We start from the raw sequence: 27,992 nt of genomic DNA, 5'->3' as shown, positions 1-27,992 counted from the left end.
GTGGGAACTCTGTGAAGGTTATTAAAACACTAAAGTCTACCTGATGATCTCAGGTCAGGATGCAGAGAGAGTCTCTTCATTTATTCTATTATTAGATTACAAAACTTCAAGTATTGAGTACTTCCTGTTAACCTGGGTGATAGGGGGCGGGGTTAAACAATAAGATATGACCTTTCCTTTCTCTGATGTAATGTCTATGGACTGCACTTATCTAATAAAGTAGTGGACACAGACAGCCTCTTAACAACACAGTAAGGTGAGTTCACTCTTAAACTTCCTAGTCACAGGTAGTTCTTCAAATCAGCCTCTAGGTGGCAGTACGTGAACACAAAGAATCACACATCATTTGCCCCACTATCTGCTCCATCTAGAGGTCGAATTCAGTTTTGCACCTGATTCTGACTGAGATGAGCTGCCACATCTCCACTCTGTGCTGTACAGAGCTGAGCTGTGGGCTCTCATCCTGTAGGTATACTGTAGGTATACTGTCTAATCTCTGATGGACTGATGCTGTTTGGTTAGAGGTAAGTACAGCTGTAAACATCTGGTTATATGCTGTCAGCACACCACACAACAGTGTCGTCCAAATAAGTGTTTTTATTTCCATCAAACAAAAATCATTAGTCAAAGTACATCACCAGATCCCTGCTGCTCTCCTCTCAGCTTCTGTCTGATTTGGATGTTTGTGTGCAAACCACCCTGCAGTCTCATGAGGACATGGCTTCATCAGTTTAAACACAGGGGGGAAAATCTCTGCAGGTGAAGAACAGTTTAATGGATCTGATTCAGACTGTTCTCACAAACTTTCTTTGATTACATTGAAGAAGAAAAAAGGATGAATGAGGCTTGATGTTTTTCACAATAGAGATGTGAATAACTAAAGTTCAGTCTGACACTTTTCCGTGGAGTCATGCTCTTTGATAACAGACGTTCATGCTGATGTGACAGAAACAGTCAAATACTCAGTTTGTGTTTGTGTAGAGAGGAAGAGACTCTCCGTCCTACACAGAACACAGACGCACTGAGGAACCAGACCACAACCAAATCCCAGGATACAGAGGTTCAGTGAAGGTGGTCCTGAAAGTGTGGAGGTGGATCAGTGAGTCAGAGGAGACTCTGTAGAAGGACAGAGTGCCAGCAGGACAGTCCACATACACTGCTACTCTGTGAGAGACAGAGGACGAGGAGAGAGGGAGGACTGTTCTTATGTTATTGTGAAGGACAGAGTAACCTTCATCAGAGCAGATCAGACTCCAGGACTGATCATTAAATCCAAACTGACAGTTGTTACTGCGTGCTTTCCTGCTGATTCCTCTGTAAGTCACTGATATATCAACCCATCCTCTCCACTCGACCTCCCAGTAACAGCGACCAGTCAGACCATCTCTACACAGCAGCTGAGTCCAGGAGTCAAATCTGTCTGGATGATCAGGATATGACTGATCCTCTCCCACATGTGTCACCTCCCTGTTGTCTTCAGACAGTCTGAGGTATTTGTATGCTGTGTTTGAGTCCAGAGTGAGTTCACAGACATCTGATGGAGAGACAAAGACACAACACAGCAGCAGTTTATCATCAGACACACCTGAAGGCTTTATTCTTTGTTAGCTGACAGTCTGCTGTTTGGTCCTCATGAGTCAAACTGATTCCACACTTACACTTCTTCACTCCAGGTTTTAAGCTCTGCTCTCCACCATGGTCCACCCTGGAGGAAGAAACACAGTCAGAGTGATGTTCAGTCCAACATGAGTCCTACCTGCTGTTCAACATGAAGCAGTGTTCCTCAGTTTGTCCCTGTGACAGAGAAACAGGCTGAAACTCCTCTGAGCCAGCTGTCTCCATCACTCTGTCTCTTTTTCTGACAGTGTTGAGATACTCGGAGAAAAAGAAGAAGTCAAAGATTCAAAAAGCAAAGGCTGGCTGTTGCTCTGTCCTCCAACATGGAGACTTTATTTTCCTCCTTTAAAAAGAGACTCATTTCTTCTTTTAGGGCTTGTGTTCACTCTGCAGGATAAAAAGCTCATTCTAAATAGACTTTCAATCTAAACAGTGTCTGCAGATAGAGATATGAAAGAGTGGGCTCTCTTCTTCTAAATATGAATGAAGATGAAATTAAACCTCTCATATGAACTCGTGACTGTGTCAGGCTCTTCTTTGGATCCTTCAGAGTCAGCCAGAGGAAAAGCCAGCAGAGAAGAGATCAGCTGTATTTACCTTGATGACACAGGACTGACAGGTCTGCTGCTGGTCTCCCTGAATGGAGCTGTGTCAGTAAACCAGTATATCTGGGCTGATCAAGCTCAATGAATACTGTTTGATCTCAGTGTTTAACCAGTTATGCAGCCATGCAATCCATGTTTCTAACATCTGTAACTTAGTTCTGTTCATGCTGAGATTCACTTCAATCTGTCCTCTTCTTTTTCAGAACAGACTCTGAACAGACCCCTGTGGACAGAAGAGTGTGTGTGTGTTTCAGAAGGACTGTGCTGTGTGTACTTTATGTCTTCAAAATGTTATTTGATGAACGTCTGGTGTTAAACGCCACTTTGAGACTAAGCAAGCTAATTCCTCTGAGGATGAAGATGGGACTGAATCCATCAAACATGCTGTGTGGAGGTTTGGGAACCAAGCTTACAGCCTCAACCTACCAAGTCCAGCCAACAAAGCATTGCTCACTGCACAATGGTTAATATATGAAGGAGGTGTTTCTCTGTAGCTCAGAGGGTTTGTTTGATGGCTCACCAAACAAAGAGACAATCAAATCAAGAATAAAATACTTTTTCATGTCAGCCAGGAGTGTTGATGGTTTCCTCTATGGTTGAATAAAATATCTGATCTGTTAGAGATTTGAATTTGGATTTGGTTTCATAATTAAACTACACATTAAACTTAATCTTTAAAATGCACATGGAGGAACAAGAACATTTAAAAATGGATTTTCATATCCAACTCCTGCCGTACAAAATATCAGAATTACTTCCTCCTATGAGACGAGAGGCAGCGGAACAAACTTCTGCAGTTCAGGACAACAAAAGTTGTTGTAAAGAGGAGAACTTAGATTGTAAGCAAACTGTAAAATGTGGACTGATATATTTTCAGAAAGAAAATGATTCTATGATTTTAGATGATATTGATATTATTAGGAAACACTGTCTCTAATAGGGTGTTCACACCAAACACAAATAAGATCATTCACGAAAATGAACTACATGTAAAGATGAGAATAGACGCGAGTAGTGGTCCGGCAATGTTTAAATATCTGAACTCCAGCAACTCTATCACAGCACGATAGCCAACAAGCATGCAGATCACCCGGTGACATGTGGTGTGACATATGGACCAGCAGAGATTCATTCATCTGGAATATATGGGACACTTTGATTCTATCTCTGTGCAGCTTCCCCAAACTCTGTGACTCTACCTGTTTTTATGGGATCAGGAACAAACAGGAGCTCACTGTGAGGACAGAGAGTGAGGACAGAGAGTGAGGACAGAGAGTGAGGAAAGAGAGTGAGGACAGAGAGTGAGGACAGAGAGTGAGGACAGAGAGTGAGGACAGAGAGAGGACAGAGAGTGATGACAGAGAGGGAGGACAGAGAGTGAGGACAGAGAGCGAGGACAGAGAGTGAGGACAGAGAGCGAGGACAGAGAGTGAGGACAGAGAGTGAGGACAGAGAGCGAGGACAGAGAGTGAGGACAGAGAGCGAGGACAGAGAGTGAGGACAGAGAGTGAGGACAGAGAGTGAGGACAGAGAGTGAGGACAGACAGAGAGTGAGGACAGACAGAGAGTGAGGACAGAGAGTGAGGACAGAGAGTGAGGAGGATTATCTGCTGAGTTGTGAAAAACTTTGTCCCTTGAATCCAGCTATGGGTTGTAGTAGGAAGTTAGCTCTGCCCCTTTAGCAAAACTGGCTTCCCCATTTAATGTCCGTAAGCTCAACCTTGTTTGATAACAACAGGATGATGTGGCCTCTCGCATTCTTGATGTGACCACTGTGACTGTATTTTGATTCTCTTGACTCACAGTAAAATGCCATGAAAGGACTGTATTGCACATTTACGACGGTCCCTGAATGCACCTGCAGTGACAGGTGCTCTGGACAGACAGTCAGTTCACTCTGAAATGCATCTTCATCTTTGATGACGAGGAGTTGATCCAAACTTACTAAATGTGTCTGATGTTTCACCAAACTGGATTAAATCAAGCTGTAGACGCCGAGCTTTTTACGGTAACCACGGCAACAACGTCAAACATCAAATATTAAACAGACGTCCCCCGGTTGTGTCTTTGTCACTAACGCACACCGGGGGTAAAAATCCTCAATGAAGATGAGACAGATGCATGGAGGTGAGGAGAGCTGGTTCATGAAGCACACCTGCTGCAGGTAGAGACCAAGCTAACACTGAGCCCCTCAGATAAGAACTCAGCCTGTCACAGGAAGTCATCACGCCATCTTTAAAGACGCACAGCACAGGGGGAAACAGTCTGCGTCATGATTCTCTCTAAACGTAGAAACTGTCAGATTTCACTTTAAGAAGACAGGACAGCTGTCGTTCACCTGATCAGTCAGCTGATAATGAAAGCTTATCAGTTTATTGACATTTAGTGAGTGAGTGCCTGATTCAGTCCCAATCACTCCTCTCAAAGGAATAATCAAAGTAAGATGCTTTTAATGTGAAATGTTTTCTTTTACACATTCAGTGTTTGAGCTCTTGTCATGTTATACCTCAGTGTATCCAGTCTGCTGTCTGGATCCTTCAGTCGAGCTGAGAGCTGCTCGACACCTGAGTCTCCTGGATGGTTGTAGCTCAGGTCCAGCTCTCTAAGGTGGGAGGGGTTGGAGCTCAGAGCCGAGGCCAGAGAAGCGCAGCCTTCCTCGGTGATCAGACACCCTGACAGTCTGGAGAGAGAGAACAAATCTAAACTAAGCAAAAGTCTGCTGATTATAATTAGACTTATAAATATTACTGTCCAGCAGCATCAATAGAAAACCTGACCTAAGAGTTTCCAGTTTACAGTGTGGACTTTTGAATCCAGCAGACAGAAGATTCACTCCTGAATCCTTCAGGTTGTTGTTACTCAGGTCCAGCTCTCTAAGGTGGAAATGGTTGGAGCTCAGAGTAGAGGCCAGAGAAGCACAGCCTTTCTCTGTGATCAGACACCCTGTCAGACTGGAGTTGGAAAACAGTACAATTAAGCAAAAGTCTATCAATTCTAAATATACTCTCAAAGAATTCTGTCCAGTAGAATAAACAAAAAACCTGACCTGAGAGTTTCCAGTTTACAGTGCGGACTTCCCAATCCATCAGACAGAATCTTCACTCCAGAATCCTGCAGGTTGTTGTTACTCAGGTCCAGCTCTCTAAGGTGGGAGGGGTTAGAGCTCAGAGTAGAGGCCAGAGAAGTGCAGCCTTTCTCTGTGATCAGACACCCTGTCAAACTGGAGTTGGAAAACATTACAGATAAGCAAAAGTCTATCAATTCTAAATATACTCTCAAAGATTACTGTCCAGCAGCATCAATAGAAAACCTGACCTAAGAGTTTCCAGTTTACAGTGTGGACTTCCCAATCCATCAGACAGAATCTTCACTCCAGAATCCTGCAAGTTGTTGTTACTCAGGTCCAGCTCTCTAAGGTGGGAGGGGTTAGAGCTCAAAGCTGAGACCAGAGAAGCGCAGCCTTCCTCTGTGATCAGACACCCTGACAGTCTGGAGAGAGAATAAAAATAAATAAATGAGCAAAAGTCTGCTGATTATAATTATACTTATAAATATTACTGTCCAGCAGCATCAATAGAAAACCTGACCTAAGAGTTTTCAGTTTCCAGTGTTGACTTTCTAATCCAGAAGACAGAAGTGACACTCCTGAATCCTGCAGGTTGTTGTTACTCAGGTCCAGTTCTCTCAGACTGGAGGACTGTGAGCTGAGGACTGAGGACAGAGCTTCACAGCTTCTCTCTGACAGGTTACATCCACTCAGCCTGCAGAGGAAAATGTAAGAAGACCAAACAAATGCTTTCACAGTTATCATGAGCAGAATTAATTATATATAAAATGTCACTCATGAACTCACACAGCTTTGTTGGAGGCTTTGATCACTGGCAGCAGCCTCAGAAGAGCCTCCTCTGAAGCAGAGTATTTCTTCAGGTCAAACACGTCCAGATCTTTCTCTGAGGACAGTAAGATGAAGACCAGAGCTGACCACTGAGCAGGAGACAGTTTCTTTGTGGAGAGACGTCCTGATCTCAGGGACTCCTGGATCTCCTCCACTAGAGAACGATCATTCAGTTCATTCAGACAGTGGAACAGGTTGATGCTTCTCTCTGCAGACAGATCCTTACTGATCTTCTTCTTGATGTACTGGACTGTTTTCTGATTGGTCTGTGAGCTACTTCCTGTCTGTGTCAGCAGACCTCTCAGGAGAGTCTGATTGGTCTGCAGTGAAAGTCCCAGGAGGAAGCGCAGGAACAAGTCCAGGTGTCCATTTAGACTCTGTAAGGCCTGGTCCACAGCACTCTGATGGAGACCTTTCCTTTTATGTTTGTCTCTGAAGAGTTTAGAGATCAGGGACGTTGGTTGTTCTTCTTCTTCCATCAGGTTGAGTCCAGAGTTGGTGAAGGTCAGATGGACATGAAGAGCAGCCAGAAACTCCTGAACGCTCAGGTGGATGAAGCAGAACACCTGGTCCTGGTACAGTCCTCTCTCCTCTCTGAAGATCTGTGTGAACACTCCTGAGTACACTGAGGCTTCCTTGATCTTGATGCCACACTCTGTCAGGTCGGACTCATAGAAGATCAGGTTTCCTTTCTGCAGCTGATCAAAAGCCAGTTTTCCCAGAGACTGGATCATCTTCCTGCTCTCTGGACTCCAGAGTGGATCAGTCTCAGCTCCTCCATCATACTTGATGCTCTTCAGTTTGGACTGGACCACCAGGAAGTGGATGTACATCTGAGTCAGGGTCCTGGGCAGCTCTCCTCCCTCTCTGGTCTTCAGCACATCCTCCAGAACTGTAGCAGTGATCCAGCAGAAGACCGGGATGTGGCACATGATGTGGAGGCTTCGGGAGGTCTTGATGTGGGAGATGATTCTGTTGGCCTGCTCCTGGTCTCTGAACCTCTTCCTGAAGTACTCATCCTTCTGAGGATCAGTGAACCCTCTGACCTCTGTCACCATGTCAACACACTCAGGAGGGATCTGATTGGCTGCTGCAGGTCGTGTGGTGATCCAGAGGCGAGCAGAGGGGAGCAGGTTCCCCCTGATGAGGTTTGTCAGCAGCACATCCACTGAGGTGGACTCTGTAGCATCAGTCAGGATCTGATTATTGCTGAAGTCCAGAGGAAGGCGACACTCATCCAGACCGTCAAAGATGAACACAACCTGGAACTCTTTAAACCTGCAGAGTCCTGCTTCTCTGGTCTGAGTAAAGAAGTGATGAACAAGTTCCACCAAGCTGAACTTTCTCTCTCTCAGCACATTCAGCTCTCTGAAAGTGAAGGGGAATGTGAACTGGATGTCCTGGTGGTCTTTGTCTTCAGCCCAGTCCAGAGTGAACTTCTGTGTTAAGACTGTTTTCCCGATGCCAGCCACTCCCTTTGTCAGCACTGCTCTGATTGGTTGATCTCTTCCAGGTGAGCCTTTAAAGATGTCTTCTTGTCTGATGGTGGTCTCTGGTCTGTGTGGGGTCCTGGATGCTGCTTCAATCTGTCTGACCTCATGTTCATCATTGACCCCTCCAGTCCCTCCCTCTGTGATGTAGAGCTCTGTGTAGATCTGGTTCAGGAGGGTTGGGTTTCCTGCTTTAGCGATCCCCTCAAACACACACTGGAACTTCTCCTTCAGGTCAGACTTCAGTTTACGTCTGCACTCTGCAGCAGGACCAGTTCCTGAAAGAACCAAAGAGAAATGTGATGAATGATCTGAAGCTACAATCAGTCTGATGAATTTACACTTTCAGACATCAGGATGGATTTGATTTTCCTCCTCTCTGAAATCTCTTCATCAGCTGTGAACAGTTTCTCACAGCTCATAGATGTGATCCAAATGTGTGCATCATATTAACAGCAGAGTTTGAAATGTAAACCTCTCCCATGTTGTCTCCATTTCCTCTCTCCATCATGTTCAATGTGTTCAAATCCTCTTACTGCTCTGCAGACAGTCAGCCAGCTCCTCCTGCTTCATTCTCCTCAGGAAGTGCAGAGTGATCTCCAGAAAGGCCTCTCTGCTCCTCCTCTGCTCTTCATCCTCATCATCCCTCTGACTCTTATAGCATCCTTGGTAATCTGGACTCAGAACTCTCTGGATCTTCTTCAGCTCGGTCTTTACAAAACTGATGATGTTCTCCTGGAGCAGCTGGAGGAGAACAAAACCGAACATCAGATCATCTGTGACAGACAGAGAGCCTGCTGGTCTGCAGAGTCCAGCATGGAGACTGGATCACACTGCTGCTTCAGGACTTAGTCTGTGGATGGTCCTGTCTTCTACAAGTCAAGTTTCTCTGAAATGAACTTCCTGTTGGAGAAATCTCCTGGTGTGCTTTCATCCAGAAAAAGTCTGCAGTGACTTTAGACCTGATGTGTTTATTAGAATGAAGCTGAAAGCAGCAGCTGTCATTAACATGAAGCAAAGTGTTTCTGTTGTTTAGACCTCAAACTGGACTCACTTTGGGAACTCTGCTGCCAAAGTCTGAGTCTGTGTGAGAGCAGCATGACCTCTGACCTCTGACTGTGTGCAGCTCAGAAATGTAAGGCTTCATTCAATCAGTCAAACACTGAGTGTGAAGAGAATTCAGGCAGAGATGATGTTTGCAGTGTGATCAGGAAACAGAAACATCCAAACAGAATGAGTGTGTGCTCTGATTCTCAGGAGGAGCTGTGTTTGTACATTTACTCACCATCAATATGGAGTCCAGCTGTGTTTGATGCAGCTGGGCAGACTGACCAATGGGAGCCTCTGATCTCTGAACTCTGTGGAATAAATATAATATCATGTACTTTATGTAATGACACACAGTGTTACATCTGATAGAGTCTGTCTTATGGATCCTCCTCCAAACACAGGACAGTCTTACCTTTCATCATCACAAATCTCTCCATCTTTGAACTCAAATAGTAGATCCTTAGAGTCGTCACTCTTTAAGGACACACAGCTGGGTCCAGGTCCAGGAGAGTCTGGTCTCTGATGTTGAACTCTGACAGAATCACAAACACTGATGAACAAACATGAACTCTGAATATCTTCCAGGTTTGAGAGCTGATGAAATTACTACAAACTTTTCTAATGTTTAATTCTCTTTTTTTTTTTAAACTGATCGATTATTACCTTAGATGATCAGACTGACGTCCATCCTTAAAAACAATATGTCTGTCCATAGAGTTGTCACTCTTTAAAGACACACAGCTGGATCCAGGTCCAGGAGAGTCTGTTCCATGCTGCTCTGGGCTGCAACACACACACACATATACACACACACACACACACACACACACACACACACACACACACACACACACACACACAAACACACACACACACACACACACACACACACACACACACACAAACACAAACACACAACACACACACACACACACACACACACACACACACACAACACACACACACACACACACACACACACACACGCAGCTGTGAGTATGAATAATGACTCTGCAGTGATTCAGTGCTGATCTCTGACATGGAGAAGAGTCATGGACAGGTAGAGATCCTCATCTTACCTCTGAGCTTCATGTTCCCCACACAGAGTGGTTTTAGAGGGAGGAGCTCCCTCCTCTCTGTCCTCACACCGATCCATTGCAGAGCGCCCACCTACACACAAACACAACAACATGCTCATTCATTACAACAGGACTGAGTCTGGTCCTGCTGGAGGTTTCTGCCTGTTAAAGGAAGTTTGTTCTTTCCACTGTAACTTGCTAAATGCTGCAAAATGCTCAGATAAAATGTGTTGTGATCTGGTGCAATGTAAATAAAGAATGATTGATTGATGTTCTGTTAAGTATGATACTGCAAATTTTTAATTTTTATTATGGTACTACACATAGAACAAAAAGTAAGGAACTGTGTGTTTGTTAATTCAAAGCTTGATCTGTAAGGCAACTGGACTGGTAGAAATTCTTGAAGACGTTTCACCTCTCCTCTGAAAGGCTTTTTCAGTTCAGACCAGACTGGGGAAGAACTAGAAAATATAAGCCACTACCAGTCTTGGGTGTGTCCAGGAGTCACAATGGGTCCTAAGTAGGGTCGTTAGTCTAGTTCCTGACAGTCGTTAGGATGATGGGTCAGCTGTGAGTCTTTAGAGTGAGTCGTGTGTGTTTAGTAGATTGTTTCTTTGTTGTAGAAATGCTTCTTGGCAATAATTCTTATACTGTTGGAACGTCTGTTTATTTCCCTTTTAAATGACGTCACATTTGTAAGGAATTTGCATTTGTGGGATGGGCAGCAGAGCTGGGTTTGTGTGTTGCACCTATGAAAACTTGGCCAAACAGCTTATTCTGCTGTTGCTATGTACTCTTTTTTTGAGCTTCTGGTACCCCCAGGTGAGCAAGCATGGACCCTTTTACAAAGGTCAGTAGGTATCTGATCCAAGAATCGGCATGCCACTTTGACTGATCTGGATAGGGCCGGTGTGATACGGCAACTTCAAGTTGGTGTTCCTCAAAACCAACCATTATTTGGAGTGAGCCCTAGTGACGATTAAGTTCCATATAACAGGGGATATCAGAGATGAGTCCAGATAATCCCACTGGTTGTTTAATGTGCTCAGTTTATCAGAGGTCAAATGATTGACATTTGATACTGTTATTAAACCCATACAGTAATAAAACTGCCTGGAAAGTTGAGAAAAAATCCATTTTTTCTGACTTAATCAGATAAAAAATAAAGAAGAGTTTGAATCAATCGTTGTACAACCTGTTAATAAAGAGTGTTGGTATTTATGTGAAGGTCAGTCAGTGTTGTGTTGGATCCTGTTAGATATAAATATTGATTTAACTGTTCTGCTGTCATAGCCTCATGAGCTAACAAATGTTGTTAATATGACTTCTGCAGGTTTGAACAGTTTGATCTTCACTGTAAGAAATGTTTTGCCTTTTTGTCAAATATTGCTCTAAAAGGGGGGCCGTTGGTCTAGTGATCTAAGCGTGCACCCCATGTACAGAGGCTATAGCCCTCGTTGCAGAGGTTGCAGGTTCAATTCCAGCGTAGATCATTTACTGCAGGTCCTCCCCTACACTCTACTCCCCACATTTCCTGTCTCTCTATAACTGTCCCGTCCATTTAAGGCAAAAATGCCCCAAAAAATATAACTTAAAAAAATTATATGTATATATTGCTCTAAAAAATGTGACTTTGAAAAATTCACACCACATTTTAAAGACATGTTAGAGCTAAATGTGGAGAAATGTTGTTGATTTCAGTGTGAACAACTTTACAAACAGCGCTCCATAAAAACACACAAAGAGTTAAACGCTGAACAAACTGCACCGTGGAGAGAATGGCGTCTCTGTGCAGCCATGTTGTTTGAATACATTTAAATGAGCTGTTATGCATTCATTTAGATCAAATCAGACCCTTTTCTATTCAAATGAGCCTCATTACAAATAACACCTGATTCACAAACTCTGGTGCTAACAGCCTCACACAGTTAGAGTGAAATATTTACTGTCTGCTGAGAGCTGGAGGTCACTGTGCTGTAATATTCATCAGTGTTGTCACACTGACTTTTCAGAGACAACGTTGAGCATGACAACTTCACCTCTAGATGACTGAAACAATATTTGTTCACATCAAATCTGTTAAATTTACTTTTACATAAGACGTATCTACCAATGCAGCCACAAACAACACATCACATCTCTACCACCATCTGTACTGTTCTCAGGTCAGTTAAACAGACTCACACAAACATGATGAACAGTGTGTGTTAGGTTACCTTCTGATGGTGAAATGAATCAGCAGCTTCAAACAGGAAACCAAGCAGAGAGAGAACAAACATGGAACTGACAGAAGGAGGTTTTCAGCATTCTTCACATGAAGTCTAAACTCTCTGTGTTCACCTTCACACTGAAGTGTTCTTTAAGGATAACAGAGCCGCTCTGAACTTTAGACTGACACACCTGAATGACTGCAGTCAAACATTAACAGAATCAAACCTTGTGAGACGGATCATAAAAGTGACAAGGTACAGTTTATACTTATTAAACATGGGCGTGGTCACCAATTAATTTCTGTAGTTGCTGTTGACTCAAACTAAGTTCCTGCCAGGGATGAAAAGAGTTCTGAAATACTCAAATAAAGGAGCAGTGACTCTGATGACGTGTTACTGGAGTAGAAGTAAAAGTTCTGATCTGTGAATCTACTCCAGACAAAGTTAAAGGTACTTTATCTACAACTGACTTCAAGTATTGAGTACTTCCTGTTAACCTGGGTGATAGGGGGCGGGGTTAAACAATAAGATATGACCTTTCCTTTCTCTGATGTAATGTCTATGGACTGCACTTATCTAATAAAGTAGTGGACACAGACAGCCTCTTAACAACACAGTAAGGTGAGTACAAAACACTGACATTACATCTTACCTTCTGAGGGGGGAATTCACCAAGGATGGGTTACGGTCCCTAAAAGCACAAAGATAATATAATATATAATAATATAGAACCAGAGAGAGAGCAGCTTCTCTGAGGTAGTGCCATCCTTCCTCCATCATAAACACCAGGACACAGAGACACCTCTCCATAGTCCAGCAGATAAACACAACCAGTTACACTGTAAATATTTTATTTTTAAATATGTCATTTTATTGTAAATGAACATCCTCAAAACTCTGATTTAATATTTTCTGCCATTGTAGTTAATGAGACCGAGTGCTGCCACAAACACAGCGCCCCCTGGTGACTGGCTGTAGTAAAGGTCAGAAACTCTGTCACCTGGTCAAACTTTAAAGAATAAATACACGACCTACATATGTGTCTCATTTCTTTGTGCTGTGGTGATATGTAGTTATTATTTGACTGCTTTCTGTTCAAGGCCTCTTTTTTCTGAAAGTTTCTTTTTCCTTAGTTATTAGAGGTAAAAAAAAAAACTGTGTTATACTTCCTGTTTGACTTTGATTGACAGCTGCTGTTCTTGCGTAGGTCAGAATCAGAATCAGCTTTATTGGCCAGGTATGCTTGAACACACAAGGAATTTGACTTTGGTAAACTGTGCTCTCTTTGTACAAGGCATAAGAATAAGACATACAAATAAAAATATAATAATAACAATAACATCAGCTATAAATACAAAAGAACAACAAATAGGCATGACTAATATGTACAGGCTAAAATAATATGATAAAGTGCAGTGGTGAGTAGCAGAGGTAGTTTTAACATTAAAACAATAGTAGTTAAATAATACAAAAAATAGAAATATGGAATTCTGCTTGGAGAATTGTTGCATTGTATATTTACAGAGAGTATTGATCCAACAGGTCTGACACTGTTATGGTTTAGTGTTCATCAGAGTGACAGCCTGGGGGAAGAAACTGTTCTTATGGCGGGTTGTTTTGGCGCACAGTGATCTGTAGCGCCTGCCGGAGGGGAGGAGTTTGAAGAATCTGTGTCCAGGGTGTGAGGGGTCAGCGGTGATGCTACCTGCCCGTTTCCTGGCCCGGGACCGGTACAAGTCCTGGATGGGGGCCAGGTCCACACCGATTATTTTTTCTGCAGTCCTAGGTGTTTCAGGAATAGAAACGCTACGTTGAGTAGAAGAGCCGGGAGGATATTAAACTGTCTTTTATCTGTTCATGATTTTCACTGAACTAGAAAACAGTCATTCTGCAGTGGATCATTCTAACTGACCCGTGGGATCTAAGGGATTATTGCACACCTTTAAGTTAACTGTGTTTTGTCTGTTGACTGGTGTTTTTGAGTTGTTAGCTAGCTAGCTAGTTAATCATTAAGCTATTTACAGTCTACAGCTACAACAGGTAAGTGGAACCATGTAAACATATGTACATTCAATACAGGGTTAAAGGTGCACAAAAATACTCTGTGTCATTATCTACATGGCAGAAAATGTTAAATCGAAGTTTTGAGAATGTTCATTAAAAATAAAATAATATTTAAAAATGCAATAATCACTCAGCTATAGTAGCACGCTGCTTGGACATGCACCATGGACTGAGTAACTGTGGTTGGGTGGTTAAATATGGGAGGAACAAGGCCTTCTCTCAGTCACAGGGAAATGTTCACTGTTTCTGTCTTTACTTGTTTCTACCAGTTTTCTTCACTTTAGATTCATTTTGCAGAATGAATATGTTTTGAAGATGTTGTGTGACAGTATTTATATTTTTCTGATTGGGTTCATACTGGCTGTTCTGAAATATATCTAACAGATCAAACAGAAATTGTAAATGAAGCTAATTCATGTTGTGAGACAGTTGCAGTGAGCTGAGGGAAAAGGATGCATCGTTTCTGCATTTGCAGCTCAATTCTTCTCATGGAGGTCGTTCAGGCTGTTGCAGAGAGCGTCTGCCCCTGTCACAGTAGAGATTTTGTAACAGCACTTCAACTCAGTCCCTCAAATATTGTCCCAGTAGAATCACTTCTACTTCTTCTGCAATATCCTAGTAACCTTTAGTTTTATGTTACACAGCAACACTTCCATGACGTCCAATGAGAAGAACAGTTTTGTCTCCTAAATATCTTTGAGTAAAATAAAGACAACCACATGCTTTAAACTACAAAGCACTAAACTGAGGGGAATGCTTTCAAACAGGAGGAAGATGCACTCACACCAAACTGACTAAAAGCTGGAGGCACACATGAAGAGAGTTCACGGCTTGATTTGGATTCATTCCCATAATGTCACTGCAAGAAGGCGTCTCTTTGAGGGCCGGTCAGTGAAACAAACACTGAAGCATTCAGCTGAAGGCCTCACAGGGACAAATGAGACTTCCACAGTGTGGAAGTCTCATTTGTCCCTGTGAGGCCTTCAGCTGAATGGGACAAACACTGCCATCTAGTGTCCAAATGTTGGTACTACACATAAACCTGAAACTACTGAACATTTGAAAAACATTACCTGCAACTTTAAAAAGTCTTGCAAAAGCACAGCCCACATATTTATTTTTGGTTTCAGATGCTGGTCTTCAGTATTTTATCATTATATTAATATTATTTCAGACTTTCTCAATCAGACTTTATTTGTAAAGTTCTTTTCATACATTGATATCGTAACATAAAGTGCTGTACATAAAAATAATAAAATAGAATCAATTAAAAGTACAAAAAAATAAGAAGACCCCCCCCCCCCCATCCCCCCAGCTCAATCCCAGCCCCAGCCTGACCCCAAAACCCACCCCACAATCCATATGTAAGGTTAAGAACATGATATATGAAAATATAATAATAATAATAAAGACGTACAAAATTAGTGAAAAATTAAAAAGAAGTTGCTGAACTAACTGAGGAAACACTGGAGGTAAAATAAGATGTTAAAACTCAACACAGGAAATTAAACTCACCAAAATAAAATACATAAATAAGACAACAAAACACTAAAATATTAAACCTTGTTTAAAGAGGTGGACAGTCTGAAGGTCAATATTGTGCAATTACACTTGGAGAAATTGTAAAAAATAAATGTATCTTAGATTTGAGTCAGTTAACCAGGAGAGTTTTAAGCATATATTTGTGTTTAATATAAATAAAGCAGTATTATAGCAGCAGTTATATTCTGTAGGGTTGGCTGTGGTCATGGGGCCCACTGAGATATCTTCCCAGAATCCCTTGCGTCGCCCCTGGGTGTCAGGTGCTTTAATTAGTGCATCAACAAGTGCATCCATCAGTCCTGTGAAGTAAAGGACAGAAGTACCTGCAAGTGGCCGACAGGGGGCGCACTGAGGCAGCGAGAAACAGGCTGAGGGTGGTGACGTAATACCACTAATAGAGGCGCAGAAACATTTACAGTGCGCAATAAAAAATCATTTACTTGAAACAAATGAACAGAAAATGAATTATTGACTGGATATGTTTGGTGCAAGTTACTTCTTCTTTAGAGACAGATGGAATCAGATCAACGGTTCACCCAACACCCTCCTCAACAAATTACAATACATTCAAAACTCAGCTGCACGCCTCCTCACTCACTCCCACTCCAGAGACCACATCACCCCAGTCCTATCTGCCCTTTGTAAGTGAATATATACCTTCTTATATACCAGGGGTATTAAACTCCAATTTAAAGAGGTCCAGTTAGGGAACATTTCTTGAAGCAAAGGTCAGAAAGATCATAATGTGTAACTATTTAGTGTGATATATCAGCATGTAATCAATACCTGACTGTCAACTCTTGTCAAAACATTTGAAAAAACAATATTTCAACATAAATGTGTGACTGCAGATATAATGTTCTCTCATTAACAAAATAAAAGTAGGGCTGCATTTCAAAATAAGATCAAATAAATACATTTTTTAAATCGTGTTTGTTCAAATAAAGCGCATAACTTCAGAAAGCTAAAATAAAAGGAGCAAATCTTGAGTTCATATACTTTGATTTCCTTTTTTGTGTTTAGGCTTATATATTTATTGTCCTTATTGTCTTGTTGTGTCCTTACTGTCTTGTTGTGTCCTTACTGTCTTGATGTGTCCTTACTGTCTTGTTGTGTCCTTACTGTCTTGTTGTGTCCTTACTGTCTTGATGTGTCCTTACTGTCTTGTTGTGTCCTTACTGTCTTGATGTGTCCTTACTGTCTTGTTGTGTCCTTACTGTCTTGTTGTGTCCTTACTGTCTTGTTGTGTCCTTACTGTCTTGTTGTGCCCTTACTGTCTTGTTGTGTCCTTACTAGCTTGTTGTGTCCTTACTGTCTTGTTGTGTCCTTACTGTCTTGTTGTGCCCTTACTGTCTTGTTGTGTCCTTACTAGCTTGTTGTGTCCTTACTGTCTTGTTGTGTCCTTACTAGCTTGTTGTGTCCTTACTGTCTTGTTGTGTACTTACTGTCTTGTTGTGTCCTTACTGTCTTGTTGTGCCCTTACTATCTTGTTGTGTCCTCACTGTCTTGTTGTGTCCTTACTGTGTCCTTACTGTCTTGTTGTGTCCTTACTGCCTTGTTGTGTCCTTACTGTCTTGTTGTGTCCTTACTGTCTTGTTGTTTCCTTACTGTCTTGTTGTGTCCTTACCGTCTTGTTGTGTCCTTACTTTCTTGTTGTGTCCTTACTGTCTTGTTGTGTCCTTACTGTCTTGTTGTGTTCTTACTGTCTTGTTGTGTCCTTACTGTCTTGTTGTGTCCTCACTGTCTTGTTGTGTCCTTACTGTCTTGTTGTGTCCTTACTGTCTTGTTGTGTCCTTACTGTCTTGTTGTGTCCTTACTGTTTTGTTGTGTCCTTACTGTCTTGTTGTGTCCTTACTGTCTTGTTGTGTCCTTACTGTCTTGTTGTGTCCTTACTGTCTTGTTGTGTCCTTACTGTTTTGTTGTGTCCTTACTGTCTTGTTGTGTCCTTACTGTCTTGTTGTGTCCTTACTGTCTTGTTGTGCCCTTACTGTCTTGTTGTGTCCTTACTGTCTTGTTGTGTCCTTACTGTCTTGTGTCCTTACTGTCTTGTGACCTTACTGTCTTGTTGTGTCCTTACTGTCTTGTTGTGTCCTTACTGTCTTGATGTGTCCTTACTGTCTTGTTGTGTCCTTACTGTCTTGTTGTGCCCTTACTGTCTTGTTGTTCCCTTACTGTCTTGTTGTGTCCTTACTGTCTTGTTGTGACCTTACTGTCTTGTTGTGCCCTTACTGTCTTGTTGTGTCCTTACTGTCTTGTTGTGTCCTTACTGTCTTGTTGTGTTCTTACTGTCTTGTTGTGTCCTTACTGTCTTGTTATGTCCTTACTGTCTTGATGTATCCTTACTGTCTTGTTTTGTCCTTACTGTCTTGTTGTGTCCTTACTGTCTTGATGTGTCCTTACTGTCTTGTTGTGTCCTTACTGTCTTGTTGTGTCCTTACTGTCTTGTTGTGACCTTACTGTCTTGTTGTCCCCTTACTGTCTTGTTGTTCCCTTACTGTCTTGTTGTGTCCTTACTGTCTTGTTGTGACCTTACTGTCTTGTTGTGCCCTTACTGTCTTGTTGTGCCCTTACTGTCTTGATGTGTCTTTACTGTCTTGATGTGTCCTTACTGTCATGTTGTGTCCTTACTGTCTTGATGTGTCCTTACTGTCTTGTTGTACCCTTACTGTCTTGTTGTGTTCTTACTGTCTTGTTGTGTCCTTACTGTCTTGTTGTGTCCTTACTGTCTTGTAGTGTCCTTACTGTCTTGTTGTGTTCTTACTGTCTTGTAGTGTCCTTACTGTCTTGTTGTGTTCTTACTGTCTTGATGTGTCCTTACTGTCTTGTTGTGTCCTTACTGTCTTGTTGTGTCCTTACTGTCTTGTAGTGTCCTTACTGTCTTGTTGTGTTCTTACTGTCTTGTTGTGTCCTTACTGTCTTGTTGTGTCCTTACTGTCTTGATGTGTCCTTACTGTCTTGTAGTGTCCTTACTGTCTTGTTGTGTTCTTACTGTCTTGTTGTGCCCTTACTGTCTTGTTGTGACCTTACTGTCTTGTTGTGTCCTTACTGTCTTGTTGTGTCCTTACTGTCTTGTTGTGTCCTTACTGTCTTGTTGTGTCCAAACAAAAATCATGAGTCAAAGTACATCACCAGATCCCTGCTGCTCTCCTCTCTGCTTCTGTCTGATTTGGATGTTTGTGTGCAAACCACCCTGCAGTCTCATGAGGACATGGCTTCATCAGTTTAAACACAGGGGGGAAAATCTCTGCAGGTGAAGAACAGTTTAATGGATCTGATTCAGACTGTTCTCACAAACTTTCTTTGATTGCATTGAAGAAGAAAAAAGGATGAATGAGGCTTGATGTTTTTCACAATAGAGATGTGAATAACTAAAGTTCAGTCTGACACTTTTCCGTGGAGTCATGCTCTTTGATACCAGACGTTCATGCTGATGTGACAGAAACAGTCAAATACTCAGTTTGTGTTTGTGTAGAGAGGAGGAGACTCTCCGTCCTACACAGAACACAGACGCACTGAGGAACCAGGCCACCACAACCTAAACCCAGGATACAGAGGTTCAGTGAAGGTGGTCCTGAAGGTGTGGAGGTGGATCAGAGAGTCAGAGGAGACTCTGTAGAAGGACAGAGTGCCAGCAGGACAGTCCACATACACTGCTACTCTGTCAGAGACAGATAACAAGGAGGGAGGGAGGACTGTTCTTTTGTTATTGTGACGGACAGAGTAACCTTCATCAGAGCAGAGCAGACTCCAGGACTGATCATTAAATCCAACCACACAGTCGTTACTTTCTCCTTTCCTCCTGATTCCTCTGTAACTCACTGATATATAAACCCATCCTCTCCACTCAACCTCCCAGTAACAGCGACCAGTCAGACCATCTCTACACAGCAGCTGTTCCCAGGAGTCAAATCTGTCTGGATGATCAGGATATGACTGACCCTCTGCCACACGTGTCACCTTCCTGTTGTCTTCAGACAGTCTGAGCTTTCTGTTTGCTGTGTTTGAGTCCAGAGTGAGTTCACAGACATCTGGTGGAGAGACAAAGACACAACACAGCAGCAGTTTATCATCAGACACACCTGAAGGCTTTATTCTTTGTTAGCTGACAGTCTGCTGTTTGGTCCTCATGAGTCAAACTGATTACACACTTACACTTCTTTGGTCCAGGTTTTAACCTCTGCTCTCCACCATGGTCCACCCTGGAGGAAGAAACACAGTCAGAGTGATGTTCTGATGTACATAAAGTGGACCAAAGTCAGTTCATCTCCTCCAACAGTCCCTCAGCTTGTTTGGAGCTCTGCACACAGTCTGTAACAAGTGTTACTTTGAGCTGTTTCAATGGCTGAAGGACTTTGGATCCATAAAGTCCAGATTCTGCTTCTCATGTCCTCTTTGAAATCAGTAAAGACGATTCCTGCTGAACCTTTGTTCTGTCACTTTAAAGAAGTCGTCTCTTTTTATGTGTCAGGAGTAAAAATCACTCATCCTAAACATCCTGTCTTATGGTTTCAGAGTGATGAAGACAGCTGGAGAACAATCATCAACATTCAAATCATTTCCACATGTCCTCCATGATGTCTGAGAGTCCCTGCTGAGACAAACAGCAGGTAGCAGCATGTATATGAAGCTGATGGTGACTGACAGGTCTGCTGCTGGTCTCCCTGAATGTAGCGGTGTCATTAAACCAGTATATCTGGGCTGATCAAGCTAAATTGATCCTGGATGATCTCAGTGTTTAACCCAGTTATACAGTCGGTACTTTAAATCCATGTTTTCCTCTTAAAGGAATAAGCAAAGTAAGATATAAAAGAAATAAAAAAAATTAGAATTTTCTTTTACACATTCAGTGTTTGAGCTCTTGTCTTGTTATACCTCAGTGTATCCAGTCTGTTGTGTGGATCCTTCAGTCCAAAAGACAACAGCTTGACACCTGAGTCTCCCAGATGGTTGTAGCTCAGGTCCAGCTCTCTAAGGTGGGAGGGGCTGGAGTTCAGAGCTGAGGCCAGAGAAGCGCAGCCTTCCTCGGTGATCAGACACCCCGACAGACTGGAGTAAGAAAAAACAGCCTGCTGATTATAATTATATTCATATTACTTTCTAAGAGAATCAACAGAAAACCTGACCTGAGAGTTTCCAGTTTACAATGTGGACTTCCCAACCCAGCAGACAGAATCTTCACTCCTGAATCCTTCAGGTTGTTGTCACTCAGGTCCAGCTCTCTCAGACTGGAGGACTGTGAGCTTAGGACTGAGGCCAGAGAAGCACAGCTTTTCTCTGACAGGTTACATCCACTCAGCCTGCAGATGAAAATGTAAGAAGACCAAACAAATGCTTTCACAGTTGTCATGAGCAGAATTAATTATATATAAAATGTCTCACTCATGAACTCACACAGCTTTGTTGGAGGCTTTGATCACTGGCAGCAGCCTCAGAAGAGTCTCCTCTGAAGCAGAGTATTTCTTCAGGTCAAACACGTCCAGATCTTTCTCTGATGACAGTAAGACGAAGACCAGAGCTGACCACTGAGCAGGAGACAGTTTCTCTGTGGAGAGACGTCCTGATCTCAGGGACTCCTGGATCTCCTCCACTAGAGAACGGTCATTCAGTTCATTCAGACAGTGGAACAGGTTGATGCTTCTCTCTGCAGACAGATCCTCACTGATCTTCTCCTTGATGTACTGGACTGTTTCCTGATTGGTCTGTGAGTCACTTCCTGTCTGTGTCAGCAGACCTCTCAGGAGAGTCTGATTGGTCTGCAGTGAAAGACCCAGGAGGAAGCGCAGGAACAAGTCCAGGTGTCCGTTTGGACTCTGTAAGGCCTGGTCCACAGCACTCTGATGGAGACCTTTCAGTTCAGGTTTGTCTCTAAAGAGTTTAGAGGTCAGGAACGTTGGTTGTTTTTGTTCCATCAGGTTGAGTCCAGACTTGGTGAAGGTCAGATGGGCATGAAGAGCAGCCAGAAACTCCTGAACGCTCAGGTGGATGAAGCAGAACACCTGGTCCTGGTACAGTCCTCTCTCCTCTCTGAAGATCTGTGTGAACACTCCTGAGTACACTGAGGCTTCCTTGATGTTGATGCCACACTCTGTCAGGTCGGACTCATAGAAGATCAGGTTTCCTTTCTGCAGCTGATCAAAAGCCAGTTTTCCCAGAGACTGGATCATCTTCCTGCTCTCTGGACTCCAGAGTGGATCAGTCTCAGCTCCTCCATCGTACTTGATCTTCTTCAATTTGGACTGGACCACCAGGAAGAGGATGTACATCTGAGTCAGCGTCCTGGGCAGCTCTCCTCCCTCTCTGGTCTTCAGCACATCCTCCAGAACTGTAGCAGTGATCCAGCAGAAGACTGGGATGTGGCACATGATGTGGAGGCTTCGGGAGGTCTTGATGTGGGAGATGACTCTGCTGGCCTGCTCCTGGTCTCTGAACCTCTTCCTGAAGTACTCCTCCTTCTGAGGGTCAGTGAACCCTCTGACCTCTGTCACCATGTCAACACACTCAGGAGGGATCTGATTGGCTGCTGCAGGTCTTGTGGTGATCCAGAGGCGAGCAGAGGGGAGCAGGTTCCCCCTGATGAGGTTTGTCAGCAGCACATCCACTGAGGTGGACTCTGTAACATCAGTCAGGATCTGATTGTTGTGGAAGTCCAGAGGAAGTCGACACTCATCCAGACCGTCAAAGATGAACACAACCTGGAACTCTTTAAACCTGCAGAGTCCTGCTTCTCTGGTCTGAGTAAAGAAGTGATGAACAAGTTCCACCAAGCTGAACTTTCTCTCTCTCAGCACATTCAGCTCTCTGAAAGTGAAGGGGAATGTGAACTGGATGTCCTGGTGGTCTTTGTCTTCAGCCCAGTCCAGAGTGAACTTCTGTGTTAAGACTGTTTTCCCGATGCCAGCCACTCCCTTTGTCAGCACTGCTCTGATTGGTTGATCTCTTCCAGGTGAGCCTTTAAAGATGTCTTCTTGTCTGATGGTGGTCTCTGGTCTGTGTGGGGTCCTGGATGCTGCTTCAATCTGTCTGACCTCATGTTCATCATTGACCCCTCCAGTCCCTCCCTCTGTGATGTAGAGCTCTGTGTAGATCTGGTTCAGGAGGGTTGGGTTTCCTGCTTTAGCGATCCCCTCAAACACACACTGGAACTTCTCCTTCAGGTCAGACTTCAGTTTACGTCTGCACTCTGCAGCAACAGTTCCTGAAAGAACCAAAGAGAAATGTGATGAATGATCTGAAGCTACAATCAGTCTGATGAATTTACACTTTCAGACATCAGGATGGATTTGATTCTCCTCCTCTCTGAAATCTCTTCATCAGCTGTGAACAGTTTCTCACAGCTCATAGATGTGATCCAAATGTGTGCATCATATTAACAGCAGAGTTTGAAATGTAAACCTCTCCCATGTTGTCTCCATTTCCTCTCTCCATCATGTTCAATGTGTTCAAATCCTCTTACTGCTCTGCAGACAGTCAGCCAGCTCCTCCTGCTTCATTCTCCTCAGGAAGTGCAGAGTGATCTCCAGAAAGGCCTCTCTGCTCCTCCTCTGCTCTTCATCCTCATCCTCCCTCTGACTCTCTAAGCATTCTGGGTAATCTGGACTCAGAGCTCTCTGGATCTTCTTCAGCTCGATCTTTACAAAACTGATGATGTTCTCCTGGAGCAGCTGGAGGAGAACAAAACAGAACATCAGATCATCTGTAACAGACAGAGAGCCTGCTGGTCTGCAGAGTCCAGCATGGAGACTGGATCACAATGCTGCTTCAGGACTTAGTCTGTGGATGGTCCTGTCTTCTACAAGTCAAGTTTCTCTGAAATGAACTTCCTGTTGGAGAAATCTCCTGGTGTGCTTTCATCCAGAAAAAGTCTGCAGTGACTTTAGACCTGATGTGTTTATTAGAATGAAGCTGAAAGCAGCAGCTGTCATTAACATGAAGCAAAGTGTTTCTGTTGTTTAGACCTCAAACTGGACTCACTTTGGGAACTCTGCTGCCAAAGTCTGAGTCTGTGTGAGAGCAGCATGACCTCTGACCTCTGACTGTGTGCAGCTCAGAAATGTAAGGCTTCATTCAATCAGTCAAACACTGAGTGTGAAGAGAATTCAGGCAGAGATGATGTTTGCAGTGTGATCAGGAAACAGAAACATCCAAACAGAATGAGTGTGTGCTCTGATTCTCAGGAGGAGCTGTGTTTGTACATTTACTCACCATCAATATGGAGTCCAGCTGTGTTTGATGCTGCTGGGCAGACTGACCAATGGGAGCCTCTGATCTCTGAACTCTGTGGAACAAATATAATATCATGTACTTTATGTAATGACACACAGTGTTACATCTGATAGAGTCTGTCTTATGGATCCTCCTCCAAACACAGGACAGTCTTACCTTTCATCATCACAAATCTCTCCATCTTTGAAATGAATAGGTTCGAACATAGAGTGGTCACTCTTTAAGGACACACAGCTGGGTCCAGGTCCAGCAGAGTGTGATCCATGCTGCTGCTCTGGGCTGCAAAGAAAAACACACACACACACACACACACACACACACACACACACACACACACACACACACACACACACACACACACACACACACACACACTCACACACACACACACACACAGCTGTGAGTATGAATAATGACTCTGCAGTGATTCAGTGCTGATCTCTGACATGGAGAAGAGTCATGGACAGGTAGAGATCCTCATCTTACCTCTGAGCTTCATGTTCCCCACACAGAGTGGTTTTAGAGGGAGGAGCTCCCTCCTCTCTGTCCTCACACTGATCCATTGCAGAGCGCCCACCTACAGACAAACACACACACACACACACACACATCAGGATTTACACAACAGGACACACACTGCTCTCTTACACGGTGTCATTCCATATTCTACCACCAGGTGGTGACATATTCATTCTATCTTTTTCCCTCTATCCCTCTCTCCAACTCGGTCTCAGCAGATGTGTGTCTAACATGAGTCTGGTCCTGCTGGAGGTTTCTGCCTGTTAAAGGAAGTTTGTCCTTGTCCACTGTAACTTGCTAAATGCTGCAAAGTGCTCTGCTCATGGTGGATTAAGATGAGATCAGACTGAGTCCTGTCTGTAAGATGGGACTGGATCTGATCCTGGTCTTCATGTTGGGCCTTTGTTAATCATAGAACATAGAGGACGGTCTAGACCTGCTCTGTTTGGAAAGAGTCTGAGGATAACATTTGTTGTGATATGGCGCTCTATAATTAAAGATTGATTGACTGATGTTGTGCAGAGTATGATACTGTAAATTAGTATTTTTGTTATGATAATACACAGCACAAAAAGTAAGAATGTTTATTTGGTTATTGTTTTGTTTGTTTTTAAAATGCTTCTTACTTTCTTGTACTGTTGGAAAGCCTGTTTATTTCCTTTTTAAATGACTCCACATTTATAAAGAACACACATTTGTAGGATGAGCAGCAGAGCTGAGTTTGTGGGTCACACCCAGGAAAAATGTTCCAACTCTTCTCTGTCAGTGCCTAACAGCTGATTCTTCTGTTGATATTTATAACCAAGAAGCTTTGTTACAACAAAGAAACAATTACAAAACACAAATGTCTTTACTTTTTGTGCTTTGTTTAGAAAATGAATTCCACAGTATCATTACATGTTTTTTTTTAATTCTGATTCATGATGCTGTAATAATGTTAAACAGAAGAAGCCAAATGTGGGCAGATTCTCTGTCTGGTGAGTATTTCCAAGGTCTATTCACCAAATTACATTTGAACCCAAATAGTCAATATAGTGCTCACTATGGTTATAAAACTAAATGTTTTAACTTCAAATATATTGCACTATAATTTTGGATTTTCTTTTTAATTTGAATCATGATACTAACTTAGCATGGCATTTTTTGAAAATTAAAAAACAAATGTCATTTTCTTTTTTCATATCAATTGTGTAAAATAATTAGCATTGTTGAAGATTAAAATTAAAATTAAAATAGGATTATTGAATATTAATTCTAGTTATGAGTCACATCATGCACCCTTATTTGGAAAAATAATAAGCATTTCTGTTAATGCAATTTAGTTTTCAAATTTGCTTTATCATTTTAATGTTGGTAACTATTTGCTTCCATCAGTCTGGGGCTGACCTTGGCTCCACCCCAGCACATACAAGCTGCATGACTCATGGTGAGTTTATGTTTGGATAGTTTGCACCAGGAAGTCAGCTGGATATAAACTGTGACATTAGTGTCACATGTATCATGAATCAACTCCACATGTACATAATGTAAATACATGAGAGCAAAGGTAAGACTCATTTTAAGGGTAACAGAGCAGCTCTGAACTTTAGACTGAAACACATGAACACCTGTAAATCATGGATGTAGTCTCAGTGGAGTCACTCATTGCTTCCTGTAGTTCCTGTTGACTCTAACTAACTTCCTACCAGGATGAAAAGAGTTCAAACTGACCTGCCAACACTCCCGATCAGGGCTGCAGTCTCCCACTGGACTCCTGATTTGTAATTTCTCCCAGTGATCTCCTTATTTCATGTTGATACCATCAAATAAGTTCCTCAACTTCAATGAGGAAACTGCATCATGCTCATTCAAGCAGGTGAGTCCATGCAACTCCACGTTTGTTTAAATTTGACTTTTTAAAATATCATATTTTAATTTAAAAACAATCTTTTATTATGATCCTCTAATCTCTAATAAAGTTTTCAAGTCAAAGCAAAGTCCTTTATTTGAGCTTTATATCCAAACCTCATAAAAGCACCCACCCCTCCTCTCCCTGTAGATGGTTTCACCCAAAAGATGCTGCATGAGATCATTTCAGGTAAACACACAATAGACAGGTATGTGTGTCATCTGTTGCTGGAATGTTTCTAAGAGCACCAACCCTTTTTAAAAACAAGTTTGGACTTATTCATGAGTTGAACATAATTCTGCACTGGTTAAAGTTTGTATCCATCCCTCATTCAAGTGGTTTAAGATTAGATAAGATAGACTTTATTGATCCCTCATTGGGGACATTTGTTTTGTTCCAGCAGTTTTCAACAAGAGACAGGAGAGCACGACAATTTACTTACAAGTTAAAATAGAACAATTAAAGGTGAAACAATGAGAACAATATAAAATGAAATCTAATAGATATTAACACTTTCTACTTGCTAGTTATTGCACAGGGAAAACTGCACCATGTTGCTAAAAACACACAGTGATAAGAGATGTTTAGAGTATCTGCACAGCTACTTCTGAATGAGTTAGGATTCAGTGCTGCTGTTCAACAGTCTGACTGCAGACGGGATGATTGACCTGTGGTGGCGCTCCTTCTTGCAGGGTGGGTGTCTCAGTCTGCTGCTGAAGGAGCTGCTCAGAGAACCTGTTCTCTCTTGATAAGGCAGGTTGTGACATGCTATAACGTAGCTTCCTCTTTAATGTTTCTAAGGAGAGTTCAGAGCTGCGTGAGTGTTATGACAGTGAGAGTGCTGACAGGTATCACTATCACAATATCAGAGGTGAAGGTTATTAAAACACTAAAGTCTACCTGATGATCTCAGGTCAGGATGCAGAGAGAGTCTCTTCATTTATTCTATTATTAGATTACAAAACTTCAAGTATTGAGTACTTCCTGTTAACCTGGGTGATAGGGGGCGGGGTTAAACAATAAGATATGACCTTTCCTTTCTCTGATGTAATGTCTATGGACTGCACTTATCTAATAAAGTAGTGGACACAGACAGCCTCTTAACAACACAGTAAGGTGAGTTCACTCTTAAACTTCCTAGTCACAGGTAGTTCTTCAAATCAGCCTCTAGGTGGCAGTACGTGAACACAAAGAATCACACATCATTTGCCCCACTATCTGCTCCATCTAGAGGTCGAATTCAGTTTTGCACCTGATTCTGACTGAGATGAGCTGCCACATCTCCACTCTGTGCTGTACAGAGCTGAGCTGTGGGCTCTCATCCTGTAGGTATACTGTAGGTACAAGTCATTCCTATGCTCAGCTAACGTCTGCAAAACCTTCATTATGGAGAAACATGATTTAAAAATCCCAACATCAGTTAGGTGTTTGCTGTCCTTGTATTAAGAATTATGAATGGATAATGAATTACAAAAATGAACTCTGCCATGTTTCATTCTTTTCTGTCTTCAGAGAATAAAACTGCTCATCCACATCATTTTCAAACACATTGGAAAGACGTGATTACCATGTGTCGGCTGCCGTGCTCGTTGCTGCGTTCTTACGTTACAGACTGTGGTCTTCTGTTTCATGTTGTGCAGATATGAGTCCTTGTAGTTGCATATGCAGCATGATGACTGTGTGCTGTTGATTTTACACCAGGTAGGCACTGTTAAATATATGTTTATACATGTTGGAACATTTAAACCTGTTTATTGTAAATTCATGTATGTGGTATAAAACTTAAATAAAAGACTCCTGTTTGTATTTA

At 42.5% G+C, this 27,992-nt stretch overlaps 1 protein-coding gene and 1 long non-coding RNA gene across 2 annotated transcripts; one reads left to right on the top strand and one right to left on the bottom strand.

Annotated features, from left to right (window-relative positions):
- The first annotated feature begins 42 nt into the window (after positions 1-42).
- LOC117808727 lies at positions 43-27,992 on the top strand. The gene is made up of 2 exons (XR_004630389.1): positions 43-469; positions 27,512-27,992. It is a non-coding gene; the product is annotated as an uncharacterized LOC117808727 (long non-coding RNA).
- LOC117808717 (NLR family CARD domain-containing protein 3-like) lies at positions 578-26,127 on the bottom strand. Its single transcript, XM_034678401.1, has 12 exons — positions 26,005-26,127; positions 24,262-24,352; positions 23,932-24,054; positions 23,755-23,827; positions 8,144-8,351; positions 6,076-7,885; positions 5,810-5,983; positions 5,538-5,711; positions 5,269-5,442; positions 4,729-4,902; positions 1,659-1,705; positions 578-1,534 (listed from the first exon to the last, which is right to left on the bottom strand). The coding sequence occupies exons 2-12, from the start codon at positions 24,336-24,338 to the stop codon at positions 1,002-1,004; spliced, it is 3,567 nt and encodes a 1,188-aa protein (XP_034534292.1). The 5' UTR covers positions 24,339-24,352; positions 26,005-26,127; the 3' UTR covers positions 578-1,001.

The sequence above is a fragment of the Notolabrus celidotus genome, unplaced genomic scaffold, assembly GCF_009762535.1.
Source record: "Notolabrus celidotus isolate fNotCel1 unplaced genomic scaffold, fNotCel1.pri scaffold_144_arrow_ctg1, whole genome shotgun sequence".
Taxonomy (NCBI): Eukaryota; Metazoa; Chordata; class Actinopteri; order Labriformes; family Labridae; genus Notolabrus; species Notolabrus celidotus.
This window is presented reverse-complemented; position numbering and strand designations above follow the sequence as displayed.

Bases quoted from the DNA above. Each gene is read 5' to 3' on its own strand.
- LOC117808717 (XM_034678401.1), bottom strand. From the start codon at position 24,338: ATGGATCAGTGTGAGGACAGAGAGGAGGGAGCTCCTCCCTCTAAAACC. The intron at 5,984-6,075 runs GTGAGTTCATGA...TTTCCTCTGCAG, and splicing joins AAAGCCTCCAACAAAGCTGT to GCTGAGTGGATGTAACCTGT. The intron at 5,443-5,537 runs GTCAGGTTTTCT...TTCCAACTCCAG, and splicing joins TGTAAACTGGAAACTCTTAG to TTTGACAGGGTGTCTGATCA.